Source organism: Capra hircus, chromosome 4 (genome assembly GCF_001704415.2).
Source record: "Capra hircus breed San Clemente chromosome 4, ASM170441v1, whole genome shotgun sequence".
In the NCBI taxonomy this organism is placed as follows: Eukaryota; Metazoa; Chordata; class Mammalia; order Artiodactyla; family Bovidae; genus Capra; species Capra hircus.
In genome coordinates, this window is record NC_030811.1 from 14,628,942 (window position 1) to 14,650,359 (window position 21,418).

The 21,418-nt window shown below is 41.8% G+C and overlaps 3 gene segments (V, D, J or C); all 3 read right to left on the reverse strand.

Moving 5' to 3' along the window:
• On the reverse strand, positions 413-872 carry LOC102169377. The segment is given in 2 exon segments: positions 413-705; positions 806-872. Coding segments are annotated over 2 exon segments (342 nt in total).
• LOC102171862 lies at positions 12,352-13,274 on the reverse strand. The segment is given in 2 exon segments: positions 12,352-12,701; positions 13,181-13,274. Coding segments are annotated over 2 exon segments (381 nt in total).
• Positions 17,754-18,465, reverse strand: LOC102168816. The segment is given in 2 exon segments: positions 17,754-18,088; positions 18,222-18,465. Coding segments are annotated over 2 exon segments (384 nt in total).

The window sequence follows — 21,418 nt, forward strand, 5'->3', positions numbered from 1 at the left end:
CTGAGCCAGGTGATCAGGGTCCCCATGGAAGACAGGTGACCTGCCGATTATCCCTATTCCTGAAGCCCCAGCTTTGCCAGATGAAAAGCACAGAACTGCATGTTTTAATAAAGATAGTTAGAAACCCATCAAGGTCACATCCTGTGTCTCCTTCGCCAGATACTCTGCAAACTGGGGAATAGGAGACCCCTTACAGCTTCCTTCCTCTTCCTTGGGTTTGTGTTCCCACCAGCTGTTTCCCACCTCCCCTTCTGCTCATCCTGTGTTGCCATTTACAGATTTTTCCATCTGGTTTATGCTCTCTCAAGGTGGGTTTCTGTTAATTCCTACCCTCCTACGACACCACTGGTTTCCTGAGCTGGGTCCACGGTGAGTTTGTGCTCTAAGAAGAGCTGATGTGCAGCACTGTGGATTAGCTGCTAGCACAGAAATACAGAGCTGAGTCTGGTGCCTCGGTGGACTTGATTTCCAGGCTGCAGGGCGAGTTTTGGGGGCACTCAGCTGAAAATCGCTGTTTGAACATGGCTGTATCTTCTGTAATTTTTCCATTCCACAAATAAACCAAAAACTCAAATGCTTCCAGCTTCTTGCGATACCAGTAAACATTAGAGTGTCCTTTTATGGGGACACAATCCATCTTTGCTCTCTGGTCTTTTCCTTTGACCAGATGACTGGGATTCTGGGTGACCTCAGTATCCATGGAGCCTGTAAGGAAAGAGAAAGTTCACAAAAAGCCCAAGAGGGAGCCTGATCTGGCAGCCATAGGAGAAAGTCCTGAAACTTAAATTCAATACATCTGCCTCACCTGCTCCCCAGAGAAAAAGAGCCACACAGCCCAGGAGGCTGAGGCACATGGCTGACCCCAGGAGAAAGCAGGGCAGCGGCTTTTCCTCTCAGGCGCCTCATCTCCCTTCAGCGCCTCCTTGTGATGATGTCACTTCCTGTGGTCATCACGGTTCCCGGGTACCTGAGACTATAATAGTTCATCGGCTGACAGGGCAAGGAACGCTGCGAAATAATCAGGATGCATTCCAAACTGCTTTAACTTTCTGTTTCCCAATTCTGCTCTTCCGTCACTCCTTTACATATAAAATACATATAAAATCATGTCTCATGAATAATTTATTTGCTTTTTAAATTTGTCAGTTTGCCCCCTCTCCTCCTCCCTTCCTTCTCAGACAATGAACTATATAACTTGCGGTATGTCAATCATAACTTCTACTGCACTTACAAAATGGTATGGCAGCTATTTTATGTTAACAAACCAAATTTTGAACAAAAGAAATATTTGTGATGAACCTGCAATAAATATAGTCAAATAATAAAATGAATAATCTTGCCTGAAGCAATCAGTTTGGAAGGTAGATTTTCCCAGAGAATTTAAAGTCCTTGTTATTTTTCCTAGAGTCTATCATTCTTTTCTGCCAGGTCTAAGTAACCATAATCCCGAAGTTCAAATTTTTACTCACTTTCTGTTACCACTTTTAGATTTATGTAAGAATCTGTAAATTATTTATTAATCAGTGTTTTATGTCTTTGAAAATTATCTAAGGGGTTCATTCTGTTTATAGTTTGTTCTGGTAATGTTCTTTTTTATTCAATAGTGCGTCTGTGCCAATAATTCATGGTTTTGCACATAATTTTAGATAATTAATTTTCATTAATAAGTAGAATTCCATTTATTAGTTTGTCAGAATTTATTATCCATTCTTGAATTTATTCACAGTAGTTTTTTCCTCTAGATTTTGGTACTAGTACAAAGGGGACTGCATTCTCATACCTTTCTTTATAAACCAAGTTGTAATATTTCTCTATACCTGGGAATATAAAACTTGAGCGGTAGGGTCACCACGTTAACTTTACATAATAAGACAAGATGCTTTCCAAATTAATTAAATCAAATGATCTCAAGAACATTTTATTGTGTGTTTTCTAGTGTTACACATCTAGGACTCAGTTGGCACAATTCTTTTGCCAGTCTATTAGGATAAAATGGTATCTGACTGTAGTCTTAGTTTGCGCTTTTATGATTGTTAAGGAGGTTGAGTATATTTTTTTCTGTTTATAGGCCACTAGTGTTTTCTGTACACTGCTATGGCCATATTTCTTTCTGGCTTGGTAGCTATTACTTATTTATAACAGTTCCTTATATATTCTGGTTACCAAATTTTGTCAGTTACATTTGTTACCAATACCTTTTGATTTTGTGGCTTGTGTTTCACTCTTTGTAATTTTTTAAAAATATGTTTGTGTATTTCTTTGGCTGCTCAGGGTCTTGGCTGTGGCACACAGGCTCACTGTTGCAGCCTGTGGGGTCTAGTTCCTTGGCCAGGGATGGAACCTGGGCCCCCTGCACTGAGAGCACTGAGTCTTAGCCAACGGACCCCAGGAAAGTGCCTGGAATGTTTTTTATTTTTATTTCTAATTTAGTTGGGTCTACATTCTTTTTATGGAGTGTACACATTTAATTCTTTATAAGCAACGCTTTCATACTCCAAGGTCATAAAGATAAATTCACAAGTTATTTATCAAACAGCTGACATTTTGAATGTTGCACTAAAGTGTTTAATTCTTTTATAATGTATGGGAATTTTAATTTTAAAAATCTTTTATAACAACTTGTCCCAGAAGAACATTTTGTGTAGTGCCTTATTCCTCTGCATATATGGAGTGATGGCTCTATCATAAATAATATGCCTATATAAGGATGCTGCCCTTTCAAGCCTATGATTTTCCATTTGTAAATTCTTATGCCTTTTTTTTTTTGTTTCATATGTACTTTATTTTTTTTATTTTTATTTTTTTATTTTAATTTTTTTTTAATTTTAAAATCTTTAATTCTTACATGCGTTCCCACCTTATGCCTTTTTAATTGTCCTAAATTAGGAAATGGTTTGGTGATTCAAAGAGGAACCACCTCATTTTCTACTTGTTCAATATTATCTTCCCTATTCTTTCTATTCCACATAAATTTCAGTTTACTTTCATCAAATTTCATGAAAATACCTATTGTGATTTTGTTTTGTGCTGCATTGAATTCATAGATAATAGTGCAGAAACACTACTGGTTTAATTTTTTCATGATCATGGCATAAATCTTCACTTATTTCAGATTTTTAAAATGTTTTCAAGATTTAATATTTTTCATATTAAAGTCTCATTTACTTAATCAATTTGTTTTTATGTATTTTATATGTTATTTTGGAATTTGTAAATGGTCTCTCCCTAAAAATATTTTTAACTGTTTGTTGCTAAAATATAGAAATATGCTGACTTTTTATATTCATGTTAAATTCAGTACTTATTAAATTTGTTGTTGTTAATAATGCAACTTCTCTAGATTCCTTTGGTTCTTCTAAATTTGCCATCTGTCTTTAATCACTTTTTTCCCTCCTTTTCTTATTCACATTCTTTTCTCTTGTTCTGCTGGTTTGAAATTCAGCACAGTCTTGACTAGAAATTGTGGTCACATTCATTTACTTATTCATCAGCTATGTCTGACGTAGACAGCTGCAGATACTGGATATGTGGTAGATGCTATGGGGGTTACAAACTGTAACATTAGATCTTACTATTAAAGGAGTTACTGGCATGCCAGGATATCTGCAAATCATTATCCCAAATGCTACTGGACCAGGTTCATCTTGGCTGACCCACAGGAAGGCAAAACACTAGATGCCCGTGTTTGGAGCAAGAAGAGGTTTGTTTGCACGGCAACAAAGCAAAGAGATGAGAGATCTTATGCCCAATTTGTAATTGGGTTGTTTTGTGTTTTTTAAATTGAATTGCCTGAACTGTTTAGATATTTTTGATATTAATGCTTTACTGGTGTTACTTTTTGCAAATATTTTCTTCCATTCATCAGGTTGGATTTTTGTTTCAACAACTTTTTTTGTCTCTTCTTTTTTTCTGTGAGAAGATTTTACTCTTGATTAGGTCCCGTTTGTTTATTTTTGCTTTTGTTTCTTTTCTTTGTAGAGACAGACGAAAAGATACATTGCTACAATAGATGTCAAAGAATGTTCCGCCTGGGTTTTCTTCTGGGAGTTTTGTGGTTTCTGGTCTTACATGTTGGTCTTTGATCCATTTTGAGTTTATATTTGTGTATGGTGTGAGAAAATGTCCTAATTTCATTCTTTTATGTAGTTGTCCAGTTTCACTAGTACTGCTTATTGAAGAGGAAGTTGTTTCCAAACTGTATATTCTTGCATTCTTTGCCATAGTTCAACTGACCATACATGCCTGGGTTTATTTCTGGGCTCTCCATTCTATGTCCATTTTGCACCCATACCATTCTGTTTTGATTATTATAGCTTTGAGCGTTCACTGACATCAGAGATTGTAATAGCTCTAGCTTTGTTCTTTTTTCTCTTGATTGCTTTCACTATCTGGGGTCTTATGTGGTGTCATACCAATTTTAGAACTATTTGTTTTAGGGACTTTGATAGAGACTGCAGTAAATCTGTAGTACAGACCTTTTTAACAATATTAACTGTAGAACTGGCCGATGGGAAAAATAAGAAATGTATTCACAGACTTGACCAGCAGAGAGGCAGCATCCACATTTTTCTTTGCAAATCATGTGCTTTGTCAAATATACTCCTTAATTATTCTTAACTCACTAGGTTATTTTCATAAGCAAAATATATTTCTTCTTAACTTTAACAATATGTTTGATTTAGTCTCTTTTACTTTAAAGCAGAGCAGTACTAACAGTTGGGCACACAGAAAATGAGGCTACTTTTGTGATCTCAGTTTTGGTTGCCGGTAAACACTAACTTCTGGAAAAGGTCCTTTCTATAAACCTCTATACTGAGGTTGAGACATCAACTGAGAAATGTAAAGAGTAAATCAAAGTAGGAAAATATACAGTCTTCACAGAAAATATTTTAATAAATAAATTCCTTATGAGTATTAAAAAGTGCATTCATAATATATCTCTTAAAATAATTTCAGGGAAAACTAAGAAAAATTCAACAAAATATGTGCAGAACATGATTGATAAAGAAAAATATACAAAGCAATAGTGAGAGAAGTTAAAAGGACCTCAGTAAAATGCCATGGGGGATGTTTTGGGACGGCGGAAATGTTCTGTGTCTTGATTGTCATGCTGGTTACATGGGTGTAAAAACTTGTCAAAATACATCAATATGTGCCTAAAATGGGTGTATTTTGTTGTAGGTATGTTATGCCTCAAAGATGCTTTTAAAAGTTGCATGATTGCAGGAATCTGGACGAAGGGAGCTGCTGAGTTTCTTGCTCACTTTCTCTGGCAGGGACAGCTGAGAGAAGGGTGATGAACCCTGAGGGGTCTCTGGGTCTGGATCAATCAATGTACAGAGCCAGGAGATCAGGGTGCCCAGGGAAGACAGATGACCTGCTGGTCATCCCTATTCCTGAAGGCACAGCTTTATCAGGTGAAAAACACAGAACTACATGTTTTAACAAGATTGTTACTAATCCATCAAGGTCACATCCTGTGTCTCTCCTTTGCCAGATACCCTGCCAACTGGGGAATCTGAGACCCCTTACAGCTTCCTGCCCCGTCCTTGGATTTGTGTTTTCCACCTCCCCTTCTGCTCACCCTGTGTTGCCATTTACAGATTTTTCCTTCTGGTATATGCTCTCTCAAGGTGGGTTTCTGTTAGTTCCTACCGTCCTATGACACCACAGATTTCCTGAGCTGGGTCCATGGTGAGTTTGTGCTCTAAGAAGAGCTGACGTGCAGCACTGTGGACTGGCTGCTGGCACAGAAATACAGAGCTGAGTCCGCTGCCTTGGTGGACTTGATTTCCAGGCTGCAGGGTGAGTTTGGGGGGCAGTCAGCTGAAAATTGCTGTTTGAACATGGCTGTATCTTCCACAACATCTTGATTCTGTAAGTAAACCAAAAACTCAAATGCTCCTTCTGGCTTCTTGCGATACCAGTAAACATAAGAGTGTCCTTTTATGGGAACACAATCCATCTTTGCTTTCTGGTCTTTTCCTTTGACCAGATGACTGGGACTCTGGGTGACCTCAGTGTCCATGGAGCCTGTAAGGAAAGAGAGAGAAAGTGCAGTGAAAGCCCAGGAGAAACCCTGATTTTGCAGCCACAGGAGAAAGTCCTGAAACTAGAATCCAATAAATTCACCTCACCTGCTCCCCAGAAGAAAAAAAAAAAAGCCACATAGCACAGAAGGCTGAAGCACATGGCTGGCTCAGGGAGAAAGCAGGGCAGGGACTTTTTCTCTAAGGCTCCTCATCCCCCTTCAGCACCTCCTTGTGACGCGATTACTTTTCGTAGTCATTATATGGAAAATGAGACTAATGTTGCACAGCCTGGGAGGGCAGAGAAAGCTGGTTAAACAACTAGTGTGGATTTCAAGCTGCTTTAATTTTCTTTTTCCTGATTCTGCTCTTTCACTATTTCTTTAAAAATAAAATTTATTTACATATTAACAATTTATTTCCTTTTTTAACTTGTAGATTTGTCTCCTCCCTTCCCTCTCAGACAATGAACAGCTTGCTGTTATCAATCATAGTTTCCACTGCACATAAAAATATCTTCCTCTTTAAATTAAAAAGTTAAATGTTGAACTTATGCAAAATAATATTTATGATGAATATGCAATGCATTTAGGGAAAAAATAAACTGAATCCTTTTGTTTGAATCAATCAGCTTAGGAGTTAGATTAGCACTAAGAATTTTCAAGCCCCTGTGTTATTTTTATAGACTTTATTGTTGTGTTTCTACCATGTCCATGTAACTACACTCCTGAAGTTCATATTTTTATTCACTCGCTTTTCATTTCAGTTTTTCTCATTTATGTAAAAATCTGCAAATTTTGTATTAATCAGTGTTGTATGTTTTTAAAATTTTTTTGTGGGAGTTCTTTTTCTTGGCCATGCTCTTTTTTCATTCAGCATAGGCCTACGATATTAAATCATGTTGTCTCATGTAGTTTTAGATAAATCAGTTTCACTAATATGTAGGATTCCATTTATTAGTTTGTCAGAATCTATTATCCATTTAACCTCATGCACCCCAGTTGTTTTTTTTTTCACCCAGATTTTAATGCTACTACAAATAGGACTGCATTCTTACACAGTTCTTTACATACTTAGGTATAAAGTTTCTCTATACCTGGGATTGTAAAAATTGAGCCTTAGGGTCACCATGTCTATTTTACATAGCAAGACAAAATGGCTTCCAAATTAATTAAGCAAATAAATAGTCCCACAGCAGCTTATGAACCATCTTCAAATGTTCCTCATCGAGCACTCAATTGGCATGTACTGTTCGTTTACTTTCGTCAGTCTATTAGGTTAAAGTGGCATCTCACCATAGCTTTAGCTTGCATTTTTATGACTGCTAAGGAGATTGATATTCTGAATTAATACATTTATAGGCCACTGGTTTTTCTGTACATTGCTCTTTTCTCATATTTTTGGTAGATTAACTATCATTTATTTGTAACAGTTCTTCATATATCTCAGATACTAAACTTTGTCATTTACCTGTATGCTAATATCTTTTCAATTTGTGACTTGTGTTTTAACTCTTCATAAATTTTTTGTTGGTATTTCTTATTTAGTAGTCTATCATTCTTTGTTGGGGGAAGGTATGAATTCGTTAATTCTTTATAAGCAATGTTTCCATAGCTCAAGTTCATAAAAATATATTCCTATAACATTTACCAAATAGTTAATAATTTAAATGTTGCATTTAATCCTTAAAAAATTTTTTTTGCTTATGTTATGAGAAAGAGTTTAGATTAATTTTTCTTCCTGTGGAGAACTACTTGTCCCAGAAGAACTTGTATATTGCATTACTCCCCTACATACCTGCAGTGGTGGCTTTACCATATATTAAGTGCCTATATATGAATCGTGCTATTTTAAATTTATGATTTTCCATTTGTCCACTTAGTTATACAAAATTATAACATAATTTGATGATTAGATTGCAAATTCACATCACTTTGTAGTTCTTTAGTATTATCTTGAGTATTCTTTCCTCTTTTTTCCACTTAAATTTTGACTGCTTTTGTCAAATTTCATGTAATTCCTTTTGTGACTTTGTTTGCTATAGAGAATACATAGATGATAGTGCTGAAATTGGAATACTTTTAGTACTGGTTTAACTCATTCATGATCATGGCATGTAACTTCAGTTATTTCAGATTTTAAAATGCCTTCCTCTAAAATTTAATAAATTTCTGAATTGTTTATCTTTGTATACATCTAGGTGTATTATCTTTTATATTTTCTGTTACTAAATGATCTCTCTTTAAAAATCTATTGCTAGCATATGGGAATAAACTGACCTTATGTTAATTTTCATTAACTTACTAAATGTTATTATAAATAATGCAATGCTTCTTTAGATTCCTTTGGGCCTTCTAAACTTGTCATCTGTCTATAATCACTCCTTCCCCCTTCTCTTTTCATTTTCATGCTTTTTTCTTGTTTTACCAGGCTGTAAATTCAACGCAATGTGAAACAGAAATAGTGATGATGTTCACTGACTTACTTATCAATTACGTATGACCAGAACAACTACAGGTACTGTATACTGTGATACATGCTCTGGGGATTAGGAAGTGGAAAATTAGATCCTGCTGTTTTCAAGACCTATTGTCATCCCAGGATAGCTGCAAATCATTCTCCCAAATGTTACCGGGTTCATTTTGCCCTGAGTACAAGGAGCCAAACTGCTGAGACTCTGATGTTTGCAGCAAAGTAAGGGCTTCTTCTCAAGCCAGCCAAGCAAGAGCATCCCCCACCCCCCTACCCCATTGGGCTGACTCTGTGACCCATGAACTGTAGCCCTCCAGGCTCTTCTGTCCATGGGATTCTCCCGACAAGAATACTAGAGTGGGTTGTCGTTTCCTTCTCCAGGGAATCTTCCCGACCCAGGGATCAAATCCATGTCAACTGCGTTGGCCTGTGGGTTCTTTACCACTGAGCCACCAGAGAAAACAAGACCTCAGATCCGCCTCCGCAGAGGCAAGGGGCACAGGGTACTTACAGGGTCATGAAAGAAGCATGACCTGATTGTCTGAGATATGGGCTTCCCTGGTGGCTCAGTGGTAAAGAAATCCGCCCCGCCAATGCAAGGGATGCAGGTTCAATCCCTGGGTCGGGAAGATCCCCTGGAGAAGGAAATGGCAACCCACTGCAGTATTCTTGCCTGGAGAATCCCATGAGCAGAGGAGCCTGGCGGGCTACATGCACGGGGTCGCAAAGTGCGGGACATGAGTTAGCTACCGAGCACGTGCACATGGGGAGCCTGGGGCGCTTGGGCAGCCTGGGGGAGGGTGACTGAAAAAACGTGCATGTGTTGTCCTTCTCTGCTGGGGTAACTGAGCTATAGCCTCTGCCCGTTCACCACAGAAGTGCTCAGCAAAACCTGAGAATGGAGTCTTAAATCCTCTGAGGTCAAAAGGTCCCCAGGCAGACACTTGTACCTCCCCAGGAGGAGTGTTGCTGGTTCTAACCAGTCTCAACCAGTTCAGCTCAAACTAGACACAGCTGACTCTGGGATCTGCTACACTACCGGCAGTTTCCTGGAAAATAACTCAGGCAAACATCTTATTCGGGATACATTGCCACTTGGAAGCCAAGCAAGTCTTAAAACGACCTTGATTAGTGAAGGCAGGTGCAATGGATTTCATTAATCCTTACTCATGGTTTCACAACCGCTACCTAAAAGATCTCACCTGAGTTTCCAGAAGTATCAGACGACTTCTCAAATGAAGGAAGGTTGGTGCTGCTCTCTACGCTCTGAAGTGTTTTACAGAAAGACCCACATCACCCCCTAGTGGTCAAGTGAAAGTCTCTCAGTCGTGTCCGACTGCGCCAGTCCACGAGATGCTTCAAGCCAGAGTACTGGAATGGGTAGCCTTTCCCTGCTCCAGGGGATCTTCCCAACCAGGGGACCGAACCCAGGCCTCCCGGATCGCAGGCAGATTCTTTACCAGCTGAGCCACTAGGGATGCCCAAGAATACTGGAGTGGGTAGCCTGTCCCTTCTCCAGTGGATCGTCCTGACCCAGGAATTGAACCGGAGTTTCCTGCACTGCAGGAGGATTCTTTGCCAAAGGGAAGCCCTGGTAACTCTGACTGACTGCTTGACTAGACGGTCAGAGGGGCACACTTCTCACAGGCCCTCTGGTCTCAGGTGGTCTTCACCTCCTGTGTGGCGAGAGGGGAGTTCCTCTACGCTGCACAGTGGCAGCCAGACACCCCGAGAATCATCAGGATGGGAACATGCAGCCATCTGTGTGGTGACCTGCGGGAGTACTGCAGAGATTTGTCACTAGCACTTAGTCACGCAGTCACTAATCCGGTACTGATTGGTGTTATTGATCAGTTAATTAAATTTAATCTCTTAGGGCCACATTCAAGGTGGGTGGGCTCCTCAGAACTCTGTCCTCAGTTCTTCGATCTTTTCTTTGTATATTCTGTCATCAAGGGATCAAGAAGGCACTTTCATTCTTCCAATTATGGAAATTGTCCCAAATTTTCACCTTCACCCAGGTCCGTTTTTTGAGCCCCTGACTCCTATGTACCACTGCTTTCTGCATATTTCTGGTGAGATTTCTGTCTCAGAGGCATCCCCAATGTCAAGAAAATCATGATCTTCTTCCCACTTGGTCCTCCTGATTCATCTGACTTGTAGTCAAAACCTTTCTCTCCATCTATTGCCTCTTGTGATGAATCAGTTACCCAGGTCTTTGATTTTATTTCCTAGTCATGCTTTAAAACTCTCATTTCCCTGTATTTCTAGCACTGCCACCATCATCGTCCTAGCTTCAGTATCCCTCCGGTAGTTTGTTTTATTGTCTCTCCTTTTTGATCTCACATGCGGGTTGTTGTTTAGTCACTAAGTCGTGCCCAAGACTCTTTCGTGACCCCATGGACTGCAGCACACCAGGCTTCCCTGTCTATCGCTATCTCGCTGGGTCCAGAGTCTCTGGTGCTATCCACCCATCTCATCTTCTGTTGCTCCCTTCTCCTCTTGGTCTCACTGTTTCCCAGCATAAGGGTCTTTCCAACGAGTCAGCTCTTCACCCCAGGTGGTCAAAATATTGGAGCTTCAGCTTCAGCATCAGTCCTTCCAGTGAATATTCAGGACTGATTTCCTTTAGGATGGACTGGTTGGACTCTTAAGAGTCTTCTCCAGCACCACAATTTGAAAGACTCGCTTTAACAGTATTTATTTCTAGGCTTTTTATATTTTGCTAATCAAATGGATATCAATTACATATAATTGCATCTTTCGCCATGTTTCTTGATCACCAGGAAATCAATGTTTATAGATTATAGATGTTTCTTCTCCAAAGTGTATGTTAATATCTTTTGCTTATTTTTACTGGGCTATACAAGATTTACGGTCAATGTGTGATTTTTCTTTTTCCTAGAAAAGGATTTTTCTAGGGGTTTAAACTCGGTGCTTCATTTACTATCTTGTGGCTTCCGACAGAACTTTCTAGTTTTGCAGACAAGCCTCGTTGTCTGAAGTCTTTCTCATTTATCCTCTGTCTTCTCCTCCCCTGATCCCTTTGTGAAGGTTCTGTGCATGCTCTGTACTTGGGGGTAGAGGGTTGCCCCGTCCAGTCATGCTCTGTTCTTTCATCAGTCTCAATACTGTATAAAGCACATCCCTGAATTCTTTCATGAGTGAACATCTCTACTTGGCTGCCTAATGATTCCATTTGTCTTGAGAGTCTAGGATGGTGACAAGACAGTGCTGAATTTTCCTGGAGGGAAAAACTCCAGTGTTTATTATAAAAGTGTTAGTCACTTAGTCATGTCTGACTCTTTGTGATCCCATGGACTATAGCCTGCCAGGCTTCTCTGTCCATGGATTTTTCCAGGCAAGATACTGGATTGGGTTGTCATTCCCTTCTCCAGGGGAACTTCTCAACCCAGGAATCGATCAAATTCCCATCTTCTACATTGCAGATGAATTCCTTACTGTCTGAGCCACCAGGGAAGCCCATTATAGAAGTACTCATTGTTTTATAGCAGCATTTGAGAATCTACCTATAGAATTATGTGTCAATTTATCTAAGAACTATGATTAGCATATGGGAGAATCAGAAAAAAAAAAATCCAGATTTTATAATTTTCAGCCCAGGGAACTTTCCAGGTTGGTTGGCCATTTATAGGCCTAGCTGCATCCGCACATGGCTAGTTCTCAAACACCATACCTTCTCCCCACTCTGTACTCAGATATTTTCTCTTTCTTTCTCTCTCTACACACACACAGCCACAGATGACTCAGTCGGAGAGGCTGTGGCTTTTCTCTCTCCACACCTCCTTCCATGGGGCCCCATGGTTCAGTGGGGTGGGGAAGGGGGCTGCTACCAAGATTCTTGTCTGGGTCTCTGATCTCTGCCCAGCGCTGTGTCTCTAGCACCACAGAAGTAGAGGCTGCTGTCTGCAGGATCCACATTCATCACCATCAGAGATGAAAATGTTAGGTTTGGCTGACTGATGGGAAGCTTGTCCTTGTTATAACCTTGTTCGTATGTGGCATCAGTGCCTGCATTAGAAGTTGCCATCAGCACGAGGCCGCGTTTCGGGAACTGACGGTACCAGAACACAGTTGTGGCTTGAAAGTCCACTGCACGGCACTCGATGGTCACAGAGGCTCCACTCTTGCTGACAGCCCTGCGGGGCTGCTGAGAGACGACAGCGCCAAGCCCAGAGCCTGCTGAGACAGAGGTCAAGGAGATGAGAGCCCAGCAGGACAGGAAGACATGACCCCAGGCAGAAAACCACAGCCTTGCTCACTCGCTCTCCCTTCTCCCGGCTCCAAGGGAATCTTGTTTGTTTTGTGAAATCATCCTGTCCTAATTCTTAAGCTTATCATCCCCCATCTCTCCTGACTGGTGACTCTTAACCTTACCCTTTACACCTCCAAATAGGACGGAATGTCCCCTCTCATTTTGTTCAGTGTAAAAAAATCCACAATCTTAAGGAATTCCCTGGTGGTCCAGTGGTTAGGATTCAGTGTCCTCACCACCAGGGACCAGGTTCAATGCCTGGTGGGGGAACTAAGATCCCACAAACCAAGCAGCCAGAAAAACTTCAAAAATTATAAAAGTCCACAATCCCTGACTATCACTTCACTCATGCCAACACACACACACAAACTCGACCAAGCTACTTAGCTAATAAGGCTCATACTCGGGCCCAGAAGCAGCAGAAGCGCCAGCATCTTCAGGAGCTGGCCTCACACCACGCCTCTCAGAAGAAAGATAGGACCTTGCCCTTTCTTTCTCCAACCCTAGAAGGGGGGCTGACTGTCTGCATAATTCTAAGGATGCTCTAATCTGCCCCCTGGTGGTCATCATTGCCACTGATGCAGGATCCACCCCTCTTTCAATCAAGTGAAAGTCGCTCAGTCAGTCAGTCAAGTCAGTCAGTCAGTTCAGTCGCTCAGTCGCGTCCGACTCCTTGCGACCCCATGAATCGCAGCACGCCAGGCCTCCCTGTACATCACCAACTCCCGGATTTCACTCAAACTCACGTCCATTGAGTCAGTGATGCCATCCAGCCATCTCATCCTCTGTTGTCCCCTTCTCCTCCTGCCCCCAATCCCTCCCAGCATCAGTCTTTTCCAATGAGACAACTCTTCGCATGAGGCTGTCAAAGTACTGGAGTTTCAGCTTTAGCATCATTCCTTCAAAAGACTATCTCCTTGCAGTCCAAGGGACTCTCAAGAGTCTTCTCCAACACCACAGTTCAAAAGCATCAATTCTCTGGTGCTCAGCCTTCTTCACAGTCCAACTCTCACCTCCATACACGACCACTGGAAAAACCATAGCCTCAACTAGATGGACCTTTGTTGGCAAAGTAATGTCTCTGCTTTTGAATATGCTGTCTATGTTGGTCATAACTTTCCTTCCAAGGAGTAAGCGTCTTTTAATTTCATGGCTGCAGTCACCATCTGCAGTAATTTTGGAGCCCCCAAAAATAAAGTCTGACATTGTTTCCACTGTTTCCCCATCTATTTCCCATAAAGTGATGGGACAGGATGCCATGATCTTCGTTTTCTGAATGTTGAGCTTTAAGCCAACTCTTTCACTCTCCTCTTTCACTTTCATCAAGAGGCTTTTTAGTTCCTCTTCACTTTCTGCCATAAGGGTGGTGTCATCTGCATATCTGAGGTTATTGATATTTCTTCTGGCAATCTTGATTCCAGCTTGTGCTTCTTCCAGTCCAGCGTTTCTCATGATGTACACTGCATAGAAGTTAAATAAGCAGGGTGACAATATACAGCCTTGACGTACTCCTTTTCCTATTTGGAACCAGTCTGTTGTTCCATGTCCAGTTCTAACTATTGCTTCCTGACCTGCATATAGGTTTTTCAAGAGGCAGGTCAGGTGGTCTGATATTCCCATCTCTTTCAGAATTTTCCACAGTTTATTGTGATCCACACAGTCAAAGGCTTTGGCATAGTCAATAAAGCAGAAGTAGATGTTTTTCTGGAACTTTCTCACTTTTTCCATGATCCAGTGGATGTTGGCAATTTGATCTCTGGTTCCTCTGCCTTTTCTAAACCAGCTTGAACATCTGGAAGTTCACGGTTCACATATTGCTGAAGCCTGGCTTGGAGAATCTTGAGCATTACTTTACTAGCATGTGAGATGAGTGCAACTGTGCGGTAGTTTGAGCATTCTTTGGCATTGCCTTTCTTTGGAACTGGAATGGAAACTGACCTTTTCCAGTCCTGTGGCCACTGCCGAGTTTTCCAAATTTGCTGGCATATTGAGTGCAGCACTTTCACAGCATCATCTTTCAGGATTTGAAATAGCTCAACTGGAATTCCGTCACCTCCACTAGCTTTGTTCGTAGTGATGCTTTCTAAGGCCCACTTGACTTCACATTCCAGGACGTCTGGCTCTAGGTGAGTGATCACACCATCGTGATTATCTGGGTCTTGAAGATCTTTTTTGTACAGTTCTTCTGTGTATTCTTGCCACCTCTTCTTAAGATCTTCTGCTTCTGTTAGGCCCATACCATTCTGTCCTTTATTGAGCCCATCTTTGAATGAAATATTCCCTTGGTATCTCTAATTTTCTTGAAGAGATCTCTAGTCTTTCCCATCTATTGGAAGCGACTCTGAGCCTTGCTCTCCTCCGGGACTCTCAGTCTCTCAGGGCCCTGGGGCCTGCTCAGATCTGACCCATGGTTCGGAACCAAGGGACACTCACCTCACTTCTCCACTCCTGTCTGAATGGGTACTCCCTGGGGCTAGGGTGGCGCAAGCTATTCCCATCCTTCTGCCATGACCCCATTCAGAAGTGTCAAATGCAACTTCCGGGCAAGACAGGGATTTTCAGAGCTCTAAACTCCTGTCCACCTAGAGGTCAGGGGCGGTGGCCGAGAGGAGCAACCCACATCCAAGGAGCGGTGCTGTGTGGGTGCAGAAGGGTCAAGAGGAAAGTCGCTCAGTCATGTCCAAACGAACTGTAGCCCGTCAGGCTCCTCTGTCCGTAGGATTCTCCAGGCAAGAATACTGGAGTAGATAGCCATGCCCTTCCGCAGGGGATCTTCCCAACCCAAGGAGTGAACCTGGGTCTCCTGTATTGCAGGCAGATTCTTTACTGTCTGAGGCATTAGGGAAGCCCTTTTCCATAAAAGAACCGTTCAAACATTCCTGGAAGGAACCTCAGAGATGTTCTAACCCAATTCTCAATTTTATAGGACAGAAACTGAGGCCTAGATCACTGAAGTGATACTAGTTTCTTAGCCTTATGTAAGGAAATGGCTATATTTGTGTAGTAAATGACATTATTGTTAATTCTTTACTTTTGTAATGTATCCTCAAAGTAATCAAGAGAATTCATGCTTATTAATCACTAGAACTATAGGTGAACATAAGGACTACTAGGCTGGAAGCTCAATGCTTCTTCACAGTGAAAAAGACACTTCCTCATCTTCTCAATGAAGTCTTCATTTCATGAGTATCTTATACCCGTCCCCTCATATGATGGACTGAACACTAAACATATCTATGTATTATATAAACACGCATCTCTTCATTATACTCTGAATCTGGTAGAAGTGATGCTATGAGTTTTGAAGCTGGGTCACAAGTAACCTTATAGATCCCTCCAGGGTCTCTTGAATGCTCACTCTAGGGGAAGCCAGCCACGCGATAATCACTTTCACTACCCTGAGGCCACCATTCTGCAAGGAAACCCACCTAGCCACATTGAGGGGCTGAGGGTAGAAAGAGAGACATGCTAGGCTGGTCCACAGCCGTCCCGGGCACCCCGGGGCAGGGATCAGCCATGCGCGGAAAGACGCCATCTTGGATGTGCAGGCGACTGGAGCCTCAGGCGTCTTCCGCCTCGGGGACTATCTGACCGTGACCGCATGAGCGGCCCCAGATGGGGACTGCCCAGCCAGGCCCACTCAGCCCCCAGAACAGTGAGAGATAATATGTGTTTAAGTCACTACATTTTAAGGCTGTTGTTGTTACTGTTGTTTTTCTAAGCTTTTAAAATGAGATATAAAATCCACATATAATAGAGGACACAAATCTTGAGTGTACAGCATAGTGAAATTTCACAAATGAGTACATCTATACAACTACGACCCAGATCAAGATATAGAACATTTTCATCACCCAGAAGCCTCCCTCATGCTTCTCTACAAATAAATTAACAATGCCCTCGGAATGTAGCTGCTGTCTTAACTTTGTACAGTCTGTGCTCTGGCTTCTTTTTCAAGAAGAGATCCATACATTTCTGAGATCCATCCATGATTTCACAAATATCATGTGCTTTTCTGCTAGATTTTATTCCATTACTAAGGGTAGCTATTTGTTCACCGTATTGCTGATGGTCGTTTGGGTGTTTTCCAGTTTGAGGTCACCGTGAGTAGAGCAGCCGTGACAGTAGGCTTTTCTCACATATCCCTATTTCCTCAGAATTCTGGACTATTTAGGTTTTTATACAATTAAACTGGTTTTCTGACTTGTCTAATTTACTCATTAGTTTTTCTAGTATAGTTTTAAATTCAGAAACTGTGTGTATGGTGTCCAAGAAATATTATTTGATTGTATTTTTCTAGAAATTGTTCTTCCAAGGTAATTGATGCAATGGCTTCTTAACACTAAGAAAACATCGAGTGATACTTTAACTTTTTTGACTTTCATGCAGTCACTTTCTTACAACTTGGCCGTGGGAATGGGGGCCATTATGAAATTTCACAAAGAGTTCTTTTTCATACTAGGACCACCCTGAAATAATAAAGAGTTTGATAGTTTTACAGTGGATGTTTTAAAATCAAGTGAAGCTCATCTGCTTTTTTTGTCATAAATTCTTTCACTGGAAAGAGGAAACCTGTATCCTTTCAGTAATTGTTTTAAGTCATATCTGGCTCTTTGCAACCCCATGGACTGTAGCCCACCAGGCTCTTCTGTCCATGGGATTGTCCAGGCAAGATACTGGAGTGGGTTGCTATTTCCTTCGTTAGGGGATCTTCCTGACCCAGGGATTGAACCCACATCTTTTGCATTTCCTGCGTTGGCAGGCAGATTCTTTACTGCTGTGCCACCTGGGAAGCCCCTTAATGTAGATAGGTGTGATTTTTAAGAATCAACCTGTGGATGCTGAATTGTAATTGTGCCATTCCACAACGTGTGTTGCTGCAGCAGCTGCTTTGGGTGCCTGGTTCAGGAGGAAGAAGCCGACTGCCCAGGGTGCTGAACACAGAAAAGCCCCGCCACCTGGTGGCGAGGCAGGACTCATTTGTGTGCAGAGAGGAGGTGGCTTTGATTCACTGTGTCTCTACTAGCAGCACAGAGATATAGAGCCGTCTGGTTTTTTTGTGCTGATGTCACAGTAAGAGGAAAGAATGGCTTCTTTTCGCGAGAAGCGCTGTAGCCTTTAGCTATGTCTTCTTCCTGAACATCCTTTACAACTTGCGAGAAGAAGATCCGCCTCAGTCCTAGACCTGGGTCTTGTCGGTACCAGTACATTGAGTCGTAATCAAAATCCTGTTCACATTCCAGGGTCACAGCTCCACCTTCCTTTTTGAGCAGGTATTTAGGGGTCTGAGTGACCTCCCCAGCCACGGTGCCTATGGAGTAAAGGGAGCGGCTCAGGAAACATGGCCCAAGAGGGCAGCCAATGCTGCTGCCGTGAGGGAAAGGCTTAGCTCTGGAGCTCAGCGTCTTTAGGATGGGAATCTGCTCTTGGAACCCGGGACTCACCTGCTCCAAAGAGACAAAGGGCCACGCAGCAGATCACCTGGTTGCACATAGTGGGAAGGGGGTCACCTTGTGGTCCCCAGCACAGACCGATGAGGAAAGAAACTTAGCTATGGGGCTCCCCCTGGTTGAATGTGTGGAATCTATCAGAAGGCCAGAAAGGAGAGTTGGGCAGGATCCTGTAGATATTCAAGAGGGGCTGCCTAATCTGGCAGATGAGGCGACTGAGGACAGAGATCTGAATCACTTGCACCTCCCTTGTGCCTCCCTCCCCCAAACTCTGCATTTTGTCTGGCCTTAGTGGGCAGCACCCCACATTTCCAGGCCAGAGCCTCACTGTGATTGGCCCACCTTTCTCCCTGCAGTAATGAAGGTTTGATCACAATGGGAGCACAGTAGATGCTCTGGTCATACAAGAATGCAGAGTTTTTTTTTTTAACTTTTTATTTTGCAATAGAGTATAGCTGATTAACCATGTTTTGATGTTTTCAAAGGTACTCAGCCATACATATACTTGTATCCATCTCCCCCAAACTCCCCTCCCATCCAGGCTGCCACATAGCCCTGAGCAGAGTTGCCTGTGTTGTACAGCAGGTCCTTGTTGGTTCATCTGCTTTTTGATTTTCTGCAATTGTTCCATCAAAGAAAATGATAAAAAAATGGTGTTCTGTAAGTGTCCAACATTTTTTGTGTGATGAGAATAAAAAAAATAAGGTTCACTGAGATGAAAATCTGAGGTGATGTGTTTCTAATGAATAATATTTCAGGATCAGACCCATCTCTTAAATTCCAGACCAATTTATCCAACTCTATTCCCACCATCTCTGGGATGTACCATAGACATTTGAAGAATTTCTAATCCTGGCATCCGTACCTACCTGCTCAAGCCCTAGGCAGGGAACGTTCCAGAAAGAATAAGAGGCAGCATAGGTTGGTATAAAGACCACAACCCTTTTGGCCAAACAAACCTGTGTTTTCTCTCTCTGTTTCTCCACAGCCCACCTCCCCCCCTTTTTTTTTTTTTTTGAGCTCGAGGAAGAAAAAATGAACTTCTGAAATTGTATTTTCCTATTTTGAAAATGAAGAAAATAGTGCCTTTGCTTGTCTTGGTGATTAAATAAAATCCTATATTTAAAGCATGGGGTAGAGAACTCGAAATAGAGTATGAAGTAAAGAGAAGCATCAGGCAATGCATATTTACCATGACAAATGATGTTGTTCTAAATTATGTTCCTATTTTGGGGTAACAGAGTCTTCATCCCTGAGCTTCAGCTGGCATGTTCCGGCCCTCTCCTATCTCCATCTTCATCCCTTGGAAGGCTTTGTAGCCAATTTCACTTATCAGACATGCTGGCTTCCCCAGCCCACGGCTGTTTGGGGGATGGGCCTGGAGAATGTTTGTGCAGTGAAAGGACATGACTGCATTGATATGGATTAGGAACTGGCGTAGAAACACACTAGAGAGTCTTCCAGCTCCACCAACTGTATCTTCAAGACACCGGGTCCCTCTTTGGGTAATTCAGCAGGAAAGCACTCCATTGGCATTCCTGACTCATCTATGATTTTTTGCTTCCTCAGGGTAAATCATGAATTTCAGATCTTCCTCCAGGAGCTGCTGATAGTAAACTTAACTGTGTCCTTTCACTGGGCTGCATCTCAGTGTTACCTCCTGTTCTTCGCCCCTGACAAGGTGTCTTGTGTTCCTGGAGATGCCAACATTCATGGGACCTCAGAGCAAAAGGGACTGCATGAGGCAGAGATTTAATAGAAGGGGACGTGAGTGCCTTCCCATGAAGCAAGGCAAGGGAGCTCAGAAATGTTTGAAGTCTCCTGCATTCATTTAAAAGTTCACAGGAATTTTGCTTTTTACTCCAAAATGCAATTATTTGCATTGGTATGAATGTCAATACCTTTTAGAACATCTCTGGGCAACATGGAGGTCCAGGGCATGTTCAAGACACAGCTATTGACCAACAGATTAAGTCCAGTGGTGCTGATCCATTAGCTCAAAACTCACTGCCGCCAGGAGCCAGATGACCCCTCAGCTGAGTAGGCTGGTGCCCGTGGCAGGGTTGGGCATGAAGGGGAGCCTGCAGGCAGGACCAGGAAGCATATTTACTGCATCTGCTCGGGGAGCTAGAGCTCAAAGCTGGCTTCTATGAGGCGGTCTTCCTGTGAGATCATCATTTCCAGTGCATCCTATTGTCTCCAAAATTATTCTTTCACCTCAGTTAAATGGAACTGCGGTACAAGATTAGTCTTTTTTCCCCCTGAATTATGCACACAATCTGGTTTAGAATGTTTCAGTATGGACCTAGTGCTGAGAGATGAGTAGCTTCATTATCAGTCCTAAGCTTCTGAAACAGTTAGCGCCACTTCTGCACCCTTTTTATTTTTAATCCCGTTATTTTCTTTCATTGGCTTGTATCATCTTTCCATTTTCCATTACGGAGTACAGGTAGTGACCACATGTGATATTTAGGTACATTTGTTGAGAGGCAGGGAAGTGGAGACCAGAATTTCTGCCAAAATCAATAGAGACAGAAAATGATTTGATTCAGTTTCTTTCCTCCACCTCAGCTGAGCAAGGCTTCAAGCATCTTGAGGGAACCTTAGTTAATGGCTCATAATCCATTTTCTTCTCTGTTATTATCCCACTTGATTGTTTTGATGTAAGTAATACAAAGAATAGTCACTAGAAAAACCATAAACTCTCCCTCTCAAACCTTTTGTCTCATTTCTGTTTATGTGTATTATTCTTTTTAATCACGAATGGAATACCTGTGTGTGAGGGATCTTCCTTCCTTCCATTCCTTTGTCCTTCTTTCCTACCCTGTGACAGTAGCTAATTATATGAAAGAAGATGCAAAGAAGGAATTAGACACCATCCCTCCCTTTTAGAATGTACGGGCTCCCTGGAGGAGATGTAACCTGTACATCTAGGATGCTTCAGGCCTCGAATAATAAATAAGATCATAGTAACTTTCAGTGTCCAAATAAACGTGGCTCAAGACTTTCTTTTATAATAGCAGGATCCTAAGGCCTTCTTCGAAGGGTCTCTCTTATTGTGGGAGGTATTCGTAGGCTTACCCAATTATATGCTTCAGTCAGAACTTAGCTGCCATCACCGCTTAGAATCCGCTCAGTCATTTCTCCTGAAAACACTCCAAATTGTTCACTAATGCTATTGACAAAAATGT